Source organism: Ischnura elegans, chromosome 10 (genome assembly GCF_921293095.1).
Source record: "Ischnura elegans chromosome 10, ioIscEleg1.1, whole genome shotgun sequence".
NCBI lineage: Eukaryota > Metazoa > Arthropoda > Insecta > Odonata > Coenagrionidae > Ischnura > Ischnura elegans.
The window spans coordinates 69,280,057-69,301,628 of record NC_060255.1 but is presented as its reverse complement, the minus strand read 5'-3'; the positions used below and the strand labels follow the sequence as shown (position 1 = coordinate 69,301,628).

Here is a 21,572-nt window from a genome sequence, read left to right as displayed (position 1 = left end):
TGAGGTGCAGCACTGATGCACCCCCTGACAATTTTTCTATTCCGGCGCCCATGACCAGAGGGTATATGAAAACTCGCGCAAAACAAACAGTAAATCATACCTCCTCTGTTTTCCATTACGTGAAACGCGTTTTCTTCAAACGATTCATACTTATTCCTTCCAGTTGAAATTGTTGCCGGATCTAGCCAAAACTTTACAAACAAAAATTGCGCTAATAGATATGACGAACGTAAGGCGCAAGGATGCGCTTTTCTCTGTGCAGTTGCTTCTGGCGATAGAATTCAAAAATATGATTTGTTTAAAAATGCCTTCGTGATTATCATCATGTTGACGGTTCTATTGTTATACCAAGTGTTGAAATGAATATTCTTTGAGGAAAATTAATTTGTGTCGAAGTGAAAGGCAAATTTTTCATCCAGTTTGTTGTCATGGTAAAGTTGTCAGTGGTGAAACGGATCGAACAATTGTATCATGTAAACGACATTGGAAAGTTATGACAGTTAAATTTAGTTATGGATGATACAAAAGCAATAGTTTTAGAGGTGAAGGAAGGTATTTATTGATCATTTAAACTAAAATTTTCACTAACCATCTGAAGTGTTTTTAATCCTGTGGATATTGACCGTTTTGTTTCTATGGTTCAGGCAAAGGTTTTGAAGTATTCCGACAAGACATCATTCTTCAAGCTGAACTTGATGGGGTGACATCAAAAACTTTGCCCTCCCGAGCCACGCGTGAAGGAATTGTGTATTTCAATAACGATCTCATTTGGGAATTGAAAAGAAAGTGTTTACGAAGGTAATGTAATTACGTTTTTCATTCAATTTCACTAGGACAAAAGCCATAAATTAGTACTCCTCCTCTGATTTTGGTATTATTATGTTTATTTTAGAATGAGAATCAGTACCACACCATTAAAAATTGAATGTTATTGCGTGACGAACGGTAAAAAGAAGACTCGAGTGGGATATCAGTCATTAAAATTGAAATCATTTAAAGAGGCAGGACAGTGTGGGGATGTAAGTATCGAGGAACTATTATGACCTAGTATGTATTTAAAATACCATATGCATAATTCATTTTATTATGCTTATCCTGAGGTAGGTGTTTGTACGCACTTGTGCACGCTTTTGTGACTATTTGCTCATTCAAAAAAGGTTTTGACAAAGATCCGAGATGAATATTCCTCAATGTTGTTATCAATTGCTCAAAATTTCAAGAACCGTTATTTTGCTGTCTGTAATCATGAGTCATTGCTGTCCTGTTATTATCGTGTAAACTTCATAAGTTTTTGAATCGCTTTATTACACAGGCACCAGGAGAATGGCTGAAATTGCTTGGAGTGCCGGAACAGGCAAAGAAAAGTGCTCCAAGTTTATTTTTGAAATATTATATTCAAGATAGTACGAGTGATAAGGAACTATTGGTAAGTTTCCATCGTTTATTTATTTACAGGAAAATTAACCCTGACATCAAAATTCTGTTTGGAATATGTCCAAAAATCCTGTGAAATATGTTTAGGATATTTAATAGTGAGATATTGAGAGAAGTGCATGGCGAGTAATTGCCATTGTAACCATAGACCTGCATGACATCCATGCTATTTTAACTTCTGGCGCGGAACATGATCTTATCTGTCTCCACTGGGATGTTGTTTTGGCCTTGTAATGTGATCCCAATGCAGTCAAGTGCTGCCACTTCCCATAGTCTCCTCCCTCTTGTACTAGCTTATATTAGTGGCATAATATTGGACGTAGTGGCGTAATATAGGGACTGATGAAGCTGGTGGTATTTCTTCTGAAAATCCTGGAGAATTGTCAGTGAATTGAGTTTTATGATTTTTGCTTTACTAGGACGCACATTTACCTTATTAATGACTTATGATCAATATGGCGTAATGACCTGTCTTTACTCCATGATGGGAGTTATCCAGACTTAGGTGGCAAATATCCTTATTTTAGTCATATCCTTGCTATTATTCCTCTTATAAATTTTACGTGCAGCAGTCCGCCATTCCTTCAGGCTACCAAATTCTTTCACTTGCATTTTCATTCTGCATTAGAATTTGAGATAAAACCTCCATGCTAGTCAAAATTGTAATCATGCACTCACTCACATGCACTGATCACTGTTCTCTGTAATCACAAGTTAGAAATTGCTTCAACTTTTTTCCTTAAAACTTCATATCATCTTCAATCAGGTTTTTCATACCATAGCTTAGAATTTGTTGTTCCTTCAAGAATAAAGTCACCAATCATAATTTATGAGAGGGAATAGTTTTATTTCAATAAACTTAGCTTCTACCATGGATTGGATTAATGATTCAAAAAATTAATGATTAAAATTAATTTTATTTATTTTATTCTGTCTTATTATTATTATTTTATTTGATATAGCCAATGTAATGCTGTAATTGTTGTCATTTGAAATATGAGCTATTTTCCTGTGAATTCTAACAAAAATAATGTAAACAATTCATTCAGCTAATGGAAAAAAATTCACAATTAAAACATTTCTTACTTAAGGATGTAACAAGAAATTTAGTTGTTGTTCCACTTCGTATTATTATGCCCCACGTCGTGAATAAACATGTTACATGAAAATCTATTTATTCTTTTACCTGCAAAGAAACCACGAGTTCGATATCTTGTCTTACCTTATATTTTAATTACTTTGCCCCAGATTGCTCGTTGGAAAAGAAAATACATGAAACATTGCAGGTTTAGAGATACGTTTGCAATTTAATTGACAAAATTATATAATAAATTTACAGACAATTAAAGTAATCAAAATAATTCCTTAAACCCTTAGGTCATGACCAACTGTATATTCTAATTTAGACACAAATTTGGTATATGAATAATTATTCCTTCTTTTAAGTATATTGTCTAATTAATTATTTGCCACATTTCATCACTTTAACTTTTCACAAACTCCAATTACTTGATACAAAGGGATACCAGTCACAAACTTTATTCTTGGCCAATTAAAACCTCTTGCACGATGGCTTCTTGTATCTTATACGAAAATAAAAGTTTATAGTTACAACACAATTATTCAATGACACAGGTTGGTTTGTCCCTCTGTGGTCTGGAAAATCCATTGTAGTGCATCATTATTTATTCAACTATGCAGAAAATGTAAGCTCTATATTCATCATGTATGCAATGCTATTTCAGAATAAGAGAGGCAGTGAAATGCTACCTGCTGAGGACCTCACAGAAATTAGGGCTATTTTGACGTCTGAGAAAGGAGTGATACAAATTGGGCCGGTGGATGATACTACGGATAGCTTTATTCTCGGCATTAAAGTAGCAGATATGAAGAATCTATCTGTGGTAAGTAAATTTTTCCAATTTGTGGTATGCATAGGAAAGGCTGGTTAGATGACATAGGGTAAGATGATGGACTCAGTTTTTCTATTATGAATTCATTGATAGCAGCATGAGTCCTAGTTCTTCCTAGGACTCTGGTGATTAGTAAAGAAGTTCACCACAAAATACGGTGGGCCAGATTGTTTTGTGAGCAGTAGCGAGCAAGATGTGTTTTCCTCCTGCGCAATTATGTATTATAATTCTTTTCAGTTCTCAGAGTAAGGAATTACTTGATTCTGCTAATTTGTTCTTATTCTTTCCTAAATAGTCTCAGAATATATCTCATCATGTAAAGAACCATGTCTGCTGTGGGTTTTTAAGAGGCTATGGTATGGTATATGGAGGAAGCGACCGACAGCTTTGGTCATTTGCACCATTTGGGAAGGGTAGGGAAGGAAGGGTGGAGAAAAATCCGGCGTCGGCATTAGCCTGCTCTTATCAAAAGGTGCCAAGGGGACCACGGCTCAATGTCCCATCCGACAGACGGAGTGTTGCGTGTGAAATGTCCTCTACATATCATTCAAGCAGGGATCAGGCAGTCTCTGAAAATTAATCTCAGATTAATAAGCTAAATGTTTCTCAGCATTTTCATAGTAAAAATTTTCTGTTTTAACTTGCTTTTTTTATCTGTGCACCATCTTACCCACCTCCCTTCGTCAAGTACCCCTCAGGTGGGGTGAGGTGCCAAAAACGTTTTTTGCCACTTTTTTATTTTGGTGAAATATTTTTCATAATTCAAGAGAGGAATACGTGGTATCAAATTTTTTAAATGAAATATCAAGGTTGATAGAATTGTCCTTTCGAATTTCAGGCCTTTAAACCTCTTGATAAACTAAGGGAAAAAATCTGAAGCTTAAGTTCATCATCTTACCCCACCTTCCCCCACTTTAACGGATTTGATATTGACTTATCTAGGTTTATCTTTAATCTCTCTCTCCTACCTCTGGAGGTGATACACTTTGACAGTGGTGATTACATGTTATTTTAAATGGTTAGATGTGTAACAGTTTTGGGTGATTTAGATCACTTTGATTTAAATCATGATATAAATCCTGATGTTGTTACTTCATTTTTAAAATCATAAGGAACAAATTATCGCTTAAACATTTACCTCAGAAGCCTTGGCTAGGGCAATAGCAATTGGTGGGATAACCTCTGACGGAATTCTTTGCTTGGCCTCTGATCTTGGGGCTTCATCTACGAATGTGTAATTCAATTAAAGTAACATTCCCTATACATATATGTATATCATTTTGCGACCATTCATTACATCATCAATGGTCAACAATTCTAACTCCACTCAGCTAATCTTTCTACGCCTTGTCATTCCCATCCTTCATTGATTGTTACATATACATATTTTATTTGTGGTCTTCCTTTACCTTTTATACTTGCTTTCAACTTGTCCCTTGATTGTCTTCATTCAGCCATCATGCCTCAAGATATGGCCTATTAAATTGTTCCTCCTTCTTATTAAGGTTTCCATAAGGCTTCTCTTCTCTCATACTCTTTATATGTAGTACTTCCTCATTGCTCAATCCATTTGATTTTACTCCTTATTTCATTGCACCATATTTCGAATGTCACCTCCCTTGATTTATCTGCTGCTGTCATCATCCATGTCCCATTGCCACAGTGAGGCATCCTCTATATGTAAGTTGCGATGAATTGTTTCCTTACTTCTTTGCTTATACTTAATGCACTGAGTAGGTCTTTCTTTTTGTGGAATTCCTTCTTAGAATGGGCTATTCTTGTAATTTTTCTTGCTTCTTCAATGGCTGGCTATTCTACCTCACAAATAACAGAATTTTATTCACCCCTTCCAGTTTTTTCCCTATTTTTATGTTAGTCTTGAATTATTCTCATCTGATGCAAACTAATAATGTAGTTTTCATCTCACTGCTTTCCAGCTAATACATATTTGCCCATTGTCCTTCCCATATTTACAATAATCTTCTTCAAATTCTTCTTTATCTCTCCTGTGACAGTTATATCATTGGCAAATTGTAGCTTGCTAATTCTTCTCCATGGGTAATCAGTCTTGAAGGCTTTGATTTCATTAATGGCTTTCTCAGTGTAATAGGGTAGTTTCCTTCATCTAAGGAAACGAAAGGCATTGATTGTGATTCGTTACCTACCATTAGTGTATTCATAATATACAAATTATTTGGTTTTAGAAACCCCAGTTTAGACGAAAGTTAATGGTCAATTTTAACCTCATTTGAAAAAGGCCAGATTGGTGCCCATGCGATGCCACTCCACATGACGTCACAGGGACCCAGTTTCTATACGAATAGATAGGAGTTTTACATTGCCTGAGGTTACCTATGCATGCGTGAGGCACAGAGCTCAGGGAAACATCTCTTAATAATCACCTATTAAAATTGCCTATGGTCTGAAAGTTTCCTTCATTTGATAGGGTATTAATAATCAGGTTATTTAAGCCAAGCACTACCTGCTAGCAGGGTACTCTGCTACATGCTAGCAGCCTGCATCGTATCGGTGCTCATAGCCTCTCACCAAGGTGGCCTCACACGGTGGCAGCCAGAACCAGAATGATGTCACACGGCGTTTTCCCAGCATTCATACTTAGCCATCTCATTTTCGTGCACTTGAAAATTTTCACTTTTCATTTAATCGCGAAAAATAGATATTGTCATTTAAAAATCTAAAAGCATGAAATATGTTCTCCAGGAGTAATAATCTTTCGATTTAGGCAAGGAAAAAAATAGGAAACCACCCTATTGTGGAAAATTATTGAAGACAGTACAGCTTTGTCTCACTTCATTCCTTATTCTTGATTCTCCTCAGCTAGATACTTTTTTTCACAACTTAGTTGGTTTTTGTACAAATTGTGGATAATTCAACTGTCATAGAAAAGCAATGAAAAATCTTGTTTTTTTTTCTTCTCCATTTTCCTCTTTGATATGTGTTAGGGCCAATATATATGTAGTACCATTCCTTTAACCCTTTCACTGCTGTTCAATCTCCGAAAACCTTCTCCTCACATGCGGCAAAAAGGTTAAAATGCATTTCGTGGGGCCATGGAGCAGGTACTTCCAGAATGGGCGTGGTACACCCTCCGAAGGGTCGCTAATCCGGGACCCTTTCCTCAACGAGCTCACCCTCGCTGGCCCCTCTCTTCGACCCTCCGAGTGGGGGGCCTCCCTCCCCAAAAGTGACCGCTCTGACTGCATTTTGAAAATCTGTCAATCAATCCGATCATCAAAAAATGATTGTTGGCACCGCTCTCCTGCCAATCAAGTACGTCTTTGAACCATGTGTTCTGTGATGAGAAATAACGATTTTGTGAACTTTGTGTGAAAAATCCACAGAGAAAAAATCATTCGCCTTGACCGGGATTCGAACCCGGATCCCTCGATTTCCGGCCGAGTGCTTTAGCCAGTTAAGCTACCGAGGCGTCATTCATCCCTGTGGAAATTTGTGGACTATACCGGACAAGGTGATATGGACTGCTGAGCATATTATGCGACGAGCAGACCCAATCGTGCGCACGGCGCCACAGCCGGAGAGTAAAGTCCGAACTTTGAACACATATAGGTGTTCTCTCTTTGACGAATTTAAGTATACCGGGACTAGCCACGGTGATAACTTTTACGGGAGTCACCCACAATGCACAATTGTGCGAAAAATCCACAGAGAAAAAATCACACAGAGAAGTCAAAGAGAGAACACCTATATGTGTTCAAAGTTCGGACTTTACTCTCCGGCTGTGGCGCCGTGCGCACGATTGGGTCTGCTCATCGCATAATATGCTCAGCAGTCTATACCACCTTGTCCGGTATAGTCCACAAATTTCCACAGGGATGAATGACGCCTCGGTAGCTTAACTGGCTAAAGCACTCGGCCGGAAATCGGGGGATCCAGGTTCGAATCCCGGTCAAGGCGAATGACTTTTTCTCTGTGGATTTTTCGCACAATTGTGCATTGCGGGTGACTCCCGTAAAAGTTATCACCGTGGCTAGTCCCGGTATACTTAAATTTGTGAACTTTGCTAAAATGGCCATTTTCCGGTGGTCTGCAGCCACGTTTTTAGCAAAGTTAACAAAATCGTTATTTTTCTTTGCAGAAACACGATTCAAAGACACACTTGATTGGCAGGAGTGCGATGCAAACAATAAATTTTCAAAATGCAGTCAGAGTGGTCACTTTGGGGAGGGAGGCCCCCTGCGTGGAGGGTTGAAGAGAGGGGCCAGCGAGGGTGAGCTCATCAAGGAAAGGGTCCCAGATTAGCGACCCTTCGAAGTGCTTCAGTGAAAGTGCTGAGCACATGGCAGGGAGGAAGAAAAAGCACATTCACATTAAGGGTTAATGTTAAATCGTGTCACACAGTGAATTCGATTTTTTTTACATCTCATTATAAATTGTTATTTCTGTTTAAATTATGAATGTAAAACTAATGAATATGTATTTAATTGTCCTGATGTATGTCCCCCATGACTTACTGTAAGTCATGGGGGATTTTAAGTGTTTCAATTTCATTACTTTGTGAGTATTATTTCCATGCTCTTAAAAGACCTGTCTGAGCTGTTTTTATTTATTCATGCTCCAAAGGGTGTTATTCTTAGAGCAAACTAAGCATTATTTCTTACTTTTCATGTACTAATTCTTAACATCTTTTTTAGCTCATCCCTGATGGTCCGGTGGTTGGTGGTGAATATGTGTTCCTTTATACTCTTCTTGGCTACGATGTACAAAGAGAGCCCTTTGGTGATCTACAAAATCCAGTTCCTCAAGAAAAAATGTTTATCAAGCTTAAAAGTGAGATGTCAGTTCTTAAACTCTACCTTGACTCCAATCCATATCTCATGGTGAGAGTTATGGACAAGGATGTAGTTTTGGGATGTGCTCATGTAGATTTGAGGCTGCTCTTGCCAGAAGATTCCATGAATTCCCTCCCAACTTCCCTCGAGCTGCACCTCGTCTTGAAATCACCCTTGAAAGCAGTAGTTACAGACAAAGAAAATGAGGCCTCTGTGTTTATATCATTAAGTTTTAATCTTGCCGCCGATGGCATTAGTAAGTCATCCACTGCTGTGGCTTCATCAAAATCAAAATTGCGAAACACAGTGGACTCGGAGCCTCAGAAAGAATCCTGTGAATCAAACGAAAGGAATAGTAATAGGTGTGAGAATGAAGTTACAAAGGATAAAGGATCTTGCAGCAGAATTGGTAAGTTTCCTTGCCTTGCTACTAAATGATATGCTTAAGTTTGGGATGATTAATTCCAGTTTATACATTGATGGCTATGTAATGCTTGCGGGTTCTTGCCCTTGGTGTCGGGAAGCGAATAATCACACACAAGTATTTAAAGTTTTTGATCCAAAGTTTATATCCATTCAAAGACCCAATATGCATATCAAGTAAAAAAAAGGCATGAAACAATGATGAATTTGTGCGTCCAGAATAGCCAAAAGTTAAGATATTACCAAGTCTCGGGAAGGAGAGGAGCTGCTGGTGATGGCACGGGTGGATAGCGATAGCGGGCCGTACTTCGACTCCAACTGTGAGTTACTGAGTGAGTCCCTGAGTGCGTCCGTCCCAATAGCATCTCCACCGTGCCATTATATAGGGAAGTGGAACCAGGATGTTTTCATCCAAGAGGAAGGGGAAAGGAAGGGGAAGAGGAAGGTTACGCATTCCAGAAAGTGAAAAGGTGCAAATCCCGAGGCATAGTTTGTAATAGCTGGCTATTCTGAGACGTCACGTAACAACATATTTATGCATATTTTGGAAATGGAAATCTTCCATTTCCGGATCACTACAGCTAAGTTCTAAGAACATGTATCTCAAAATTTGGCTGGTCTGAGTTAATACTGCTACTACTGTTAATTAAAAAATAAAATTCAAGCAAAAAACAACTCTTTGTTTGCAAACGTATGCTTCTTTCTCAGTTTTATTTATTTTTGGTTTTTATTTATTGATTTCTTTATTTCACACACCACCGAAAACAGCACTGTTCGGCCTTTACATCGGGGTTGATAACATTTAACAATCACAAACATCCATGCCCTGGACAAGGGTAACTTACCCAGGCGGGACTCGAACCCACGACCTTCGGTTTGGCAGGCGAGGACTTTACCCCGCCACCACCGATGCCGGCAATATTTAATTTCATTAACAATTATATACAATTATAAAAATAAATAGTTTTTTTCTCTCCTGAAAATTTTGCTATGTTAGAGATACGTGCTGTTAGAACTTAGCCAAAGATATACATATGTTCTTTTATTGGTCTTTATAAACATAGTTGTATTTTTTATTCCAAAATATTGGAGAAAATAAATTCTCCTGTTCTTTGCTATAATGAGTCTCTCACTGATATTTTTTTCCTTTGAAAATGTATCAAGACCATCAAGAAATGAAATTTTGTAATTTTTTTAACCTCACCTAATTATTTAACAATTTTTGGTAACTTTTGAAGGTGAAGACTCAAACTTACAGCCTGTTCTAAATGAGACTGTGGTCCAAAAAGCTGTTCAGGAGCTTGAAGACTGGAAAGATGCTCAGAAGGAAATATTCATTGAAAAAGTAAGAATTTGGATTTCGTCTGTTGATTTTTTTGTCTTATTTTTATTTTACTTGGAAGGTCGTCTGCTAGCAAATAGTCTTAAGTGAGGTCTCTTTTGATTTTCCAATTAAAATTAAAGTACGGGTTATGGACCCAGCATGCTTCCGCAGCCCTGTTGTTTATTTTTTTCTAGAACAGGGTGTCCTCTAATGGGGAAAATGTGGAGTACTCAAGGAATTTGGCTCTTCTGGAAATACTCAGGGAATTGGGAATTTGACAAGTGTCTTTTAAAAGTCAGTTTTTGACATGTGCAGTATCTGGCAGAAAATAGCCCAAGTTGAATTCTCACAACGAACTCATAGAGACACTCTGAGCAAAGCAGAAAATAACCGGCTCATTCAATAATTTTCCATTGCAAGAATTTTTGTTGGTAGAGATCCTTACTTGATATTCTTCACTTGTTGATGTACTTACTGCTCATATTTGGAAATTAACTGGTAGAAGTATTAGGGTACTTTATCTCGTAATGCTGTCATAATATGTTAGTGGAAGTTTTATGGAATATGTTGAAGGTATATTGAAACTCATCTTAATTGGTGAATTGCTTGTGTAGATAATAATCTCAAGATGTTGCGCATAGCTTTAAAATAACGAATCAACTATGCATTCCTGCTGTTAGTAATTCTACCATATGATTAATATTTACCCCAAAAATGCTAATGTTTGGGACTAGATATGTAGTACCATGGAAAATGAATCAGTTTGCATGGATAACCCTGAAATATTAGGAAATTATTTTAATTTTTTACTAGTAGACATCCTGATAGAAGGTTATGGGTTTAGGACCAACAGTACAGTGAATCAATAACGAGTTAATTTTACTCGATGCTGAGAAATTTTTAAAATGTTTGATTTGGACAAAGGTTCTCCATCTTAAAGGTGAGTGGCAAGACAAAGTAAAACACTTCATACGATAAATGTCATGAGCATTGGTAAGTAGGACTAGGGTGGCTGCGTGTCCCATTCAGGGCGTAAGGCACCAAAGAGTAGAAATTCATGCCAAGAGATTTAAGCCCTGGTTTCCCACATCCATGACTGGGTGATGCGGAGTGGCAGGATCATGGATCCAAAAAAAGTGGTTTCCAAGGATGTGTCGAAACTACGGTGCGACACTGGAACCCACATTGTCGGACACCTCTCCACAAAGTCATTTTGCATGCAAGTTGCCCAGGAAGCAACTGCTGCAGGATGGGGATACATGATCGTGGAGCGCATTCCTGCACCGCAATGTGCGAAAAGTCCACAGAGAAAAAAATCATTTGCCCCGCCTGGGATTCGAACCCATTTCCCCCCATCTCCATTTGAGTGCTTCATCCAGTTTGCTACCAAGAAATCATTCCCCTCTGTGGAAATTTGTGGGCTATACCGGGCAATGTCTGGACTGCTGAGCATATTATGCTACTAGCAGTCCAAGTCATGTGCACTGCACCACAGCAGCAATGTGCCACTGCCACCCCGCTCTGCAACTCGGACACAGTGGCACAATCTAAGGAGATGTTCCTAGTTGACACTTCACTATATATTTTCAAAATTAGAAATACAAGCATCAAGTGAGGTACAAGAATATAAATTTATGCAAGTGGGTTCCTTACTCAACGAGACTGAGGAATAACTTCCATATTTCATTAGTCAGGACGAGTAATGCTTCCCTTGGTCCTAGATCTATGAGGATTCACCTCTTCAATAAACTTCCAACAAAGTGCAAAGAAATTTTAAAAATTAATATTTTTAAGCAAAAAATCAAAGTTATGCTACAGGAAAAACTGTATTACTCACTTAATGAATACCTCCTAGATGAAGAATTATGATTGTATACTGTACAGCTTAAATGTTTATATGTTTAACTGACGTGTCTTATATCATGTAAAATGATCCTTGGACAGAAGTAAAAATGAAAATGAATTATTTACATGTAAATTAAAATATAGTTGGATATTAAAAAAGTCTGTTAAAGCAGGTGAACTTAGTGGTCTTGGTTTTTAGCCTGAGTCAGTCATCTGGTATCCTAGGTCAAAAACAAGCGGCAGGCAAGGGAGTTTCTCCCATAGTGACGTATTTTTACAATGCTCCTGTTAGCATTTCTTGCTCATAAGCCGTCTTCAGGATTGGATTTCAGTTCATCCAGCATTTGGCTTTGCTGAAGTTTCAATAGATTCATTAGTTGGGAGTTTAATAACCAATGCTCAGAAAGCAGTGCTCATAGGTGTAATAATTTACTAATTAAAAATCATTCTGTGATATTTGGTCCTTAATTTTTTGGTTAATATGACTTTTAGTGAGTTTTTATTTACCATTTAATATAGTATTAATATTATTTATAATATTATTAATAATTATTGCATGTAAAATATTTCTTTTTTTATATTTAATCATTAAGCAAGCCGGTCAACTTAAGTTCTGACTTCTCTTTGCAGTTGAAAAGTAAAGAAAAGCAGCATTTGGACCTTTTGTCCAGTGAATGGCAGGTGAAACGAGATAAGTTAGAGAGTAATCTGTCGGCTGTTATATCACAAAACAATATTCTTATGATCTCCTTGAGAGATGCCATCTCTGATCTTCGGGAGAGGAAGAGGCGTGTGTATGAGAAAGAGAAAAGGGTTGGTATTTTGCTATATGTAATATGAATTATAAAATTGTGTGTTGCTTTATTTTATATTTGCTGGAATATTATTGTTTTTATTTAAGATAAATGCCATCAAAGAAGATGTGGAAAGAAAGTTCCAAATGAAACTTCAAGAATTGCAGGCTGCATCTAAAAGGATGGAAGATGATTGCAACCATAAGGTAAATCACTAAAATAAATGTTACATTGATGAATGATTTAAAACATTCTTCTGGAATACACATCAATATGGCAGTCTCAGTCCAACTCATATTTATTTGGCTGGTCGAGTGATTTTTCCTAAGCGTGTAGCTCACTATCATCTTCCCATATGCCTCAGTGAATCAACCTGAAGTTTGGTTTGGATGGATGATAGTAGGGTTCACTTGGGATTAAGTCGCAGGTGTGTGTATTTCACTCTTACAGGGTTGGGGTCTAGTTCCTTACCCTGAGCCAATTTGAGGAGTTTGATGGTGTCCAAAGGCTTTCCTCCGTTTCCACTTTTCCCACATAAGTTCTATCTTTCTGCACTTCTCTAAACTACACTCCTTTCATCAAAGGCCAGTGAATGCCTCAATATAGGTTCTCTCTTTCTCTTTCGTACTGTTATCTCCATTTGTCTCCCCATAATCTTCAATAGATTCTTCTCCAAATAAGATAGCATCTGGCATAACTTCGTGAAATATATAATTCTGTTGATCCAGCCAGAAAAAACTTTTTATCTTTCACAGGATGTTTTATTACATGGCCATGTTTTAGTCAAACATTCAACATAATCAGATGAGTGTTTACGGAGCATATTCATTAAGTGCAAAGCAAGGGAGGGCATAAGTAAATACTAATGTGATGCCAATTCTAAAATCACACCCCAAAGATGCTGTTAAAAATTACCGATTTCGTTTCTACCCATAATATTCATAATTTTTTAGCGCACCATAATTTTTTAGTTCTCATTAGCACGGTCTCCTTCCTGGCAGGTGTCGTGTTTCTTTAACCTCGCTGAATTACACACCATCACTACCAAATATCTCAAGTACAACTTACAGCTCAATGTTTGCTCAATGCTAATTTTTTCACTTTGGATTTTCACTCCTGGTGCTTTCTCTTTGATTTCATCGATATCTTTCTCAATGAATGAATTGAAAATTATTGGGGACAGAGCTCACCCTTGCATCACTCCTTTCCTTCCTCTTGTTTCTTTGGACCTTGCTCTCAAGTTAATCACGACTACGTGATTTGTATACAAATTGTCAATAATGCTCTGGTCATTACAAAATACATTAATTTCTTACAGGATTGTGAGCGTTGCATTGTAATCCATTGAATTAATACCTTCTCTAACTTCACAAATGTGAGGAATTTAGACTTTTACCTCTTCATTCTCTTCCATACAAGCAGCCTAATGGCCAATATGACTTCCCTAATGCTCTTTTTTCCAATATGCTAATTGTTCTTTATCCATAAAATCCTCTTCTTTATGCTCTATTCTCCTGTAGCTGATTCTTGTTAATATATCAGACGTATGTGTCGTGAGGCTTATGGTCTGAAAATCTTCTCTTTTTTCTGCTCTCTTCCTTTTGGGAATTGGTATAATGATGTTCCTCTCAAAGCCCCTGGTGTTTTTCTGTTTAGTACATGTTGCAGATGGTTTTTTTAGAGCTGTGTTAATGTCTTTTCCCCTGCATTTTTAATAATCTCTACTGGAATTTTATACATTATTGGTGTATTGATTATGGTTCTTAAAATTGAAGCTCCCTCATTATCCTTTGACCTTCACTTTCTTCATCAATTATTTTCAGGGCAAGATATTTTCTATTTTATACCTCTTTCATATCTTCAATTTATCTTTATTTTCAATCAGGAGATCACTGTTTTTTCTCTTATATACATTGCCTGTAGTGTATCCTATTTGCAGCTTCCACTTTTCCATGTGAGATATTGTTCTGCTTATCTTTGCAGTTTTTATTCATCCTCATTTTGCTAGCTTTCCTTACTTTGCGACAAATTTTGTTCCTTAGGCCCGTATTCTTATTTGACCCAGTAGGGCCAACGGACCCTAGATACGTCATCAGCCCCTACATAAACCGATCTTGCCCTACATACGCCACATCAAGCCCTACATATGGCCGTTTTTTAAACGAAACAGGCTCTACTTGATGTAGGGTACCCGAACTAGCCCTACTCCCTACAAAACATGGCAGCCAAATATCATCTGCTGATCACTTCGATTAAAGAATCTACGTTGCAATGCATATTAAGCGAGACGAGCTCACACGAACTATTTTAAAATGTTCAGAAACACAGCAGAAAGGTAATAATACTACCACATTATAGCCGCCAAGTTAAATAAATTATAAAATTGACAGAACTAATAAGAACAACATAGCGGTATAAATGCACCTTGTTTCTACGAATATATAATAATATATTTCACGTTTGGCACTTGGGAAACCAATACTTCGTTTATGTATAACCTTAGAAAACGTAATTTGATGCCACTATTTGCCACGTAATAAACTTAACTACGAAAGGTGAAAGCAAATGATGAATCTTGATGATGCAACGTAAGTTCCCACGTCAATGATCATATTTGTTCCGTACTTATTACTATCTTCTACAGACCACTTTTGAAGGCATTTAAAGACAATAAGGTTCTACTTTTGGCTTGATATGAGAGTATTTCTAGCGATAATTAAGGTACCGACACAACCTGGCGGACGACACCGATTGTTTATTTACCTTGAGCCGTTGCATTAACAATATACCCTAAAATTATCGTATGTCTTTTCTTAGTTTCATAGTTAGGTCCCATTACGCCACCAGAGTGGAAAATTGGCACTGCGCTGTCATCTACGTCATCTCAGAGAACTTGATGACAGAATCACCCCCCACCACTTATTTAGGGTCGACTGAGAAACGCATATAGGGGCCTTTTGTTATGTAGGGACTGATATGTAGGGTCGACTAAGAATGTGGCCCTTATTTTCTTGTAGTTAAGTTGCCCTTTTTCAGTTTCTGCAGTTTTGTATATTCGTCTTTCTTCAATGAGTTATGTATAAGACTTCATCAGTGATCCACGTATTTTTCTTGACAGTTTTTCTTTTCCTAATTCCTTCCTTTGCAGCTTCCAGTTGTCCACTGTTAATTTTTGTTGTTGTATTCAGCTGATTTCTCAATAAGCTCCTCTTTTATTTTACTCTCTACTGCTACTGATGTTGAACCTCTTAAAATTTTTCTACATTCCTCACAGATCTCAGTTTCTTGAATTTAGGTGACGTTTCATCGTCAATAAATTATAGTCATGGTCAATATCTGTCCCGAGGTAGTAGGTATTTGCAGTAACCCATTCAAAAGGGTTAAGGTTTCATTTGCAAAAATGTTTTACGACTGGGAAAAGACTGAATATTAATGACAAAAATGTAATGTGTAAATGTAATATGTAAGATACCAGACAATTTGTTCAGTTATATTTTTATAAAAAATATTTTATGCAAACACTTCAATTCATAGAGTGTAAAAGGGTAATGTATCCCTCTGACTTATAATTAGTGAAAATTGATAAGACCACATAATTGCCCTCACTCAAAGAATTCATTCTGATGTCCAATGTAATTCTATTGCCTAGTTGTTGTTGGTTGTATTATTGACTTGTCAACAGGGAGATCTTTATTTGAATTGTGGTCAATTCAAAATATTCTTTCGTGCTGAATTTCAATATTTCTTGTGTATTATGTGCCTGTACTTTATAAAAATCTGATCTAACTTGCTTTTTTTCCACATAACCTTTCTAGGTTGAATCATTGGAGTCTCAGAAGCATGACCAAGAATATAAATATTTAGAACTACAAGGCGAAAACATTTCTTTGAAGGAAAAAGTAAAAGAATTGGAGGAAGCTCTTGAAAGACTGACCAAGGAATCATTAACCAAGCACCAAACAGCCTCTCTCCTCGCAGAAACTGTTGGTGTTATTGACCTTATATTGATGATTTTGTCTGTATTTAGCATTGCTTCATTTGTGATAAATGGCCACTTTTAATCTTTCAGAAATCTCTTCAAGAAAAGTTTGACATATCTGAGAAGTCAAAACTTTTCTTCAAGGAACAATGGGCGAAAGCAGTGAGAGAAATCCACAGGCTCAAATCTGAGCATAAAGAATCGCTTCAAATTCAAATTCGACACAATAAAGAAGATCTGAGGAAGATGGGGTATGTTCACATACCTTACTTATGAGTTATTTAAGTATACCGGGACTAGCCGCGGTGATAACTTTAAGGAGTCACCCCCAATGCACAAATTGTGCGAAAAATCCACAGAGGAAAAATCATTGGCCTTGACCGGGATTCGAACCCAGATCCCTCGATTTCCGGCAGAGTGCTTTAGCCAGTTAAGCTACCGAGGCATCAATCTCCTCTGTGGATATTTGTGGGCTATACCGGACAAGTTGGTGTGGACTGCTGAGCATATAATGCGACTAGCAGTCCAGGTCGTGCGCATGGCACCACAGCCGGGGAGCAACCAACTTGCCCGGTATAGCCCACAAATATCCACAGAGGAGATTGACGCCTCGGTAGGTTAACTGGCTAAAGCACTCGGCCAGATCCGGGTTCGAATTCCGTCAAGGTGAATGATTTTTCCTCTGTGGATTTTTCGCACAACTTACTTATGAGGTTTTTGTTGATTTTTTGTCATGGCTTTTCTTTTTTGAAGTGGCTTGGATGTCATCATGTACAGTAATAAATCTGAATACTGGTTTGATGCTGATCTCCGCTCAATTCTCCTTTCATCTACTATTTTAACACTTACATAATACAGTGAAACCTCGATATAACGACACCCCACGGTGCACTAATAAACACTCGCTATAGCGAATTATCGCTTTACCGGAGGTGGAGCAAATAATAGCCAATATACCTGTTTCGAACAGATATACAGGAACAGGGGTGGTGCGGTGACAGATAAACATCTATCTGATAAACGTAATCATAAATCCAGACGAAAGGCGATGGTTTTTTGCATCACTAAATTTCCTTACTCAAATAACGACTAACTATACAAACAATTTATAAGCGCCGCACTCAATAAAAATCATGCAAAGCATTGTTTCGTCAATCATTATATTTATCGAACGACAGTTTACCACGTAAATTTGAGACTGAGCACTCCATTAACTCCATTTCTAACAGATCGCTAGCAATTACAGAGGTTAAGGAGTCTTGATGAAAGTCTTCCGGCGGTGAAACCCTCGCTATGGCGAGAGCCAACACCGAAAGGGTCTCGTAAAAACGAATTTTTTAACACGCTTATTATAAGGTCAATTGACGGTGCATCGGCTATCTCTCGTTATAGCGGGGGTGTCGCTATAGTCCGTACTCGTTTTAACGAGGTTCCACTGTATATAGTATTCTGCTTTACATATTAGGGTGATTCAGATAAAAACCTTAAAAGTGTAATAATTTTTCATTGTTAAACCAGGGAAAATGCTTTATTACTCTAATGCTTATATTCCCAGCTGTAAAGTGAGTCCTCCCTTAACAGTTGGTAATGTGTACAGCATACTCCCAATTATCCGGCTGCGGTATATCCATGCATGATTTTCACTCCCGCTCAATATTTTCTGTAATCTTTATAAAAATATAAAATTGGATGCAAAATCACCAGAATTAATGCTAGTTAAATACGATTAATGCTAGGATATACTGGGCTAATTATTTCCGTTAGTTTCCCCTTCGTAAAATGGAAACGATCGCACGCTAGCTGCATTCACGGGAGCTCTGTGTTCCTGTTTTCCAAACCTCGCAGCACACGACCGTGCTCCGTGATCACGGATACAGTCCCGCAGCAGTTGCAACCTGGGCAACTTGTGCGGGAGGCGACTACATGACGTGGTGCCTGACAGCGTAGTTTCCGACGTCAAGCAGTGGTTTTGAAGCATTCATGCAAACCACTTTTCTGTATCCGTGACCGCACAGCCACCAATGTGTGGTTTTCGAAACCAGGCCTAGCATGGAGCATTCATAACACGAGTGCAAATTTGTTATCACCGCCAAAAAGATCGCGAACTGGCGGAGAAAGCTCTCAACGTATGCGGGAAGCACTCTAAAACAACAGATAAATAATAATATATTGTTTTACGTAAATTATGAATTATTACAAGACATTAAAGTGAAAGTATGGGTTATTTGTGTTTTTTGATTATTCGTGCAGTCTCTCCCTATCATTAGCCCATATAATTGGGAGTGTGCTGTATAAGCATTTTAGGAATGCTCTCTATTTTTTGGGCTATTCTATTCTAATATTCTACTACTCTATTTTTACTATTTCCATCCTGCTTCATCTATCACTGGTCACTCGGCTACCCAAGTATAAGAACTCCTTCACCTCCTCAAGTATATGGTGTCCTACTTTAGCATTCATCTTAGCCTCTTTTCTTCTACTGCAAACCAATATCACTTTTTCATGTTTATTCTAATGTTTAATTATAATCAAATTCTCATGGAGGTGGGCTGTGTGCTTATTTTTTTTCAATTTCCTACCAGCCTTTGCCCTGATGAAGAAGATGATGGTAACGAAGAGCCTAGACTGCCTCCACACGTGCAGAAGCTGATTGAAATGAGCAATGAGATGAATGAATCGGGTGACAATGTCAAAGCATGTTCGAGTAAAATGGGACTCCTTCATCGTTCTGGTGTAGCTAAAAGTAACAGCAGTAGGAATGTTGCTCAGAGTAAACTTCAGAGTTTGATTGAAGAAAGAAATGCATTGCTTCAGAAAGGCAGCTCTGTTGAAGATCCTGCGGTAAGGGATCTAAATCAACAAATTAGATCGCTAATGATGACCTTTGGCAGTGTGGGGTGATGTACGTGTAATTCCATTGCTGGGGGTGAGTGTACCAAAGTGAAATCATGAGTGCCTCTTTAAATTATTTCATTCCATATCATTGATGTACTGTATACTATTGATCTGTCTCAGCTTTATCACAAAACATATATCATTGTTTAAGCATATTTTATGCATCGATTTGTGCTTTTGTCCTCATTTTGCACCATAAAGAAAATTTTAACTCGTAATATTAAATTTATGATAATGTTGTCATAAATTGTTAATTTTTGTGATTGTCCATATTTTTTATATAAAAATTTGTGCTTATATTTATCTATTCCTCTTGCTAATTATTTGTGAAGAACTTAAATTATTTCATTATTTATTTATAAAAATGAAAGGAGATTTAAAAAAATGATGGAACAGGTAAGTATAATTTTTCATTATATTTACCTACTGAACTCTGTGAATCAGAGAATACTCTAAAGAGTATGATAACCAATGCAGTTGTTTGCCAGGTAGTTGCACAGAGAGCTTGAGTGATGCCTATTACTCCAACCGTCTGTCCTCATGCAAAAACAATATCATGAACCGAAGCATTTAACTTGGGAGCCTATATGAGTAGTTGGAACTCTAATTAGGAGGGATAGGGAAATCTGTTTCCTTTGTGTCGTAAGCAGGTAGCGATGCGCTAAGATATATGTGCGTCCCACACCACCTAGGTGATGAGTTAGTGAACTACTGTCCAGGTCATTCTTCGGCACATATTCGTCAGATTTTTCACTTGCCACCATTAGTTTAAATTGGGCTCTCGTGGGTGAGATTATGTAAACGGCCTAACTCCTTTTTCCCAAGACTTTTACAGTAGACTCTCGTTATTACTTGGGACCAAATTGGGACCAAAAAACCACAGGTTCTTGATAACGAAGTTCGTATGAACGTTTCTATTAGGAATCGCCGAAAAAAACCGCATATGATAAACGCTATTAAATTACGCTGAAATATATATAAACAGGAAAATTTGTTTCAATTTCTCAACAGAAGAATGCGGCATGACGTAGTCAAGGGTTGATATCTTCCCGAATACAGTAAGTCCGATATACGAACAATATGCGTTCCAAGACCTTGTTCCTAAGTTGATAAACCTACGGTCCGGCCGCCGATAGTTGTCCGATGACAAGCAGAATGATCTAGGTCGGGGCAGCGTTGCCAGGTAAGAAAAGGGAACGCCTACAAAGGGCTCCGTGAAGAAAGGAGCTGGACAGGACAACAAGCATGAAGGACCCAGAGGAAGAATCAATTGTTTTGGTGATACGAAGAAGGGCATGTTTTGGTGGATCAGGTTTATGTCGGTGCTCTCTACGCTTTTAACAACATTGTATGAATATGCGATGGTGTGAGGTACGTTTAGGAGACAGCGATTGGCTGTAAACTGTGCTAGCGTAGGGTTATCCGCTCCTCCTATGGTGCCATCATTGGACAACTGTCCCAGGCTGGACTGTATGCGAGGCATCGAGGAGTACGGTTATCCTGCAGATTGCAACACTCCATAACAATTGTGCGCTAACTCACGATTGTGACGAATTGATCTAGCTGGGCATGCAACGCAGCCGGAGCCGAAAAAAATCACTTTCCGCGGCAAGGAAGAACGGGTGAAACGCTGAACAGTTCCTGACTTCACAACGGATTCAATGATACCTTGTTCAGAGTATGCCCAGAGTGCGAGTTCCTCTACGCCGCACCGCATAGAAACAGCCTACTCAAAATTTTGCCAAATTCAAAATTTGAATTTTTTGAATGCTGGTATCTCTGAAAAATCGTACATGGAATGTGCGTTGGACAAGGACTAACTGCACATCAAATTTACGAGCTGTAATGAGTCGGTCGGAATAATGATTCCCCAGGAATGAAGATTATTATATGACGTTGCGTGTATGGTGAAGAAATAACCATAATTGATGCTCTTGGTCACACAGGGTTCCCACTCAACCGTGTAAACCTTAAAACCGTGAATGAGCCGTGAATTTCGTCTACCATGAAAAAACCTGGAAAAAAGCCGGGAATATTGCCATGAAACCTTAAAAATATCTCAATCTTGATAATAATACTACGATTAACTAATAAAATTCGATATGTTAATCATGTTTCAAGGTCAGGCATGCGCAGACTCTACGCTTTTATCTA

At 37.9% G+C, this 21,572-nt stretch overlaps 1 protein-coding gene across 2 annotated transcripts; it reads left to right on the top strand.

The window, feature by feature from the left end:
• The first annotated feature begins 286 nt into the window (after positions 1 to 286).
• On the top strand, positions 287 to 19,491 carry LOC124166937 (centrosomal protein of 120 kDa-like). Of its 2 annotated transcripts, none has more exons than XM_046544650.1 (12): positions 287 to 552; positions 645 to 798; positions 893 to 1,019; positions 1,313 to 1,426; positions 3,180 to 3,338; positions 8,021 to 8,567; positions 9,820 to 9,926; positions 12,381 to 12,563; positions 12,652 to 12,750; positions 16,360 to 16,527; positions 16,614 to 16,774; positions 19,106 to 19,491. In XM_046544650.1, exons 1-12 carry the CDS (start codon positions 513 to 515, stop codon positions 19,422 to 19,424), a joined length of 2,178 nt encoding a protein of 725 aa, XP_046400606.1. In that variant the 5' UTR covers positions 287 to 512; the 3' UTR covers positions 19,425 to 19,491. The 2 variants fall into 2 exon arrangements, with proteins under 2 accessions (XP_046400606.1, XP_046400607.1); XM_046544651.1 differs by having other exon boundaries at positions 288 to 542.
• Positions 19,492 to 21,572: the final 2,081 nt, after the last annotated feature.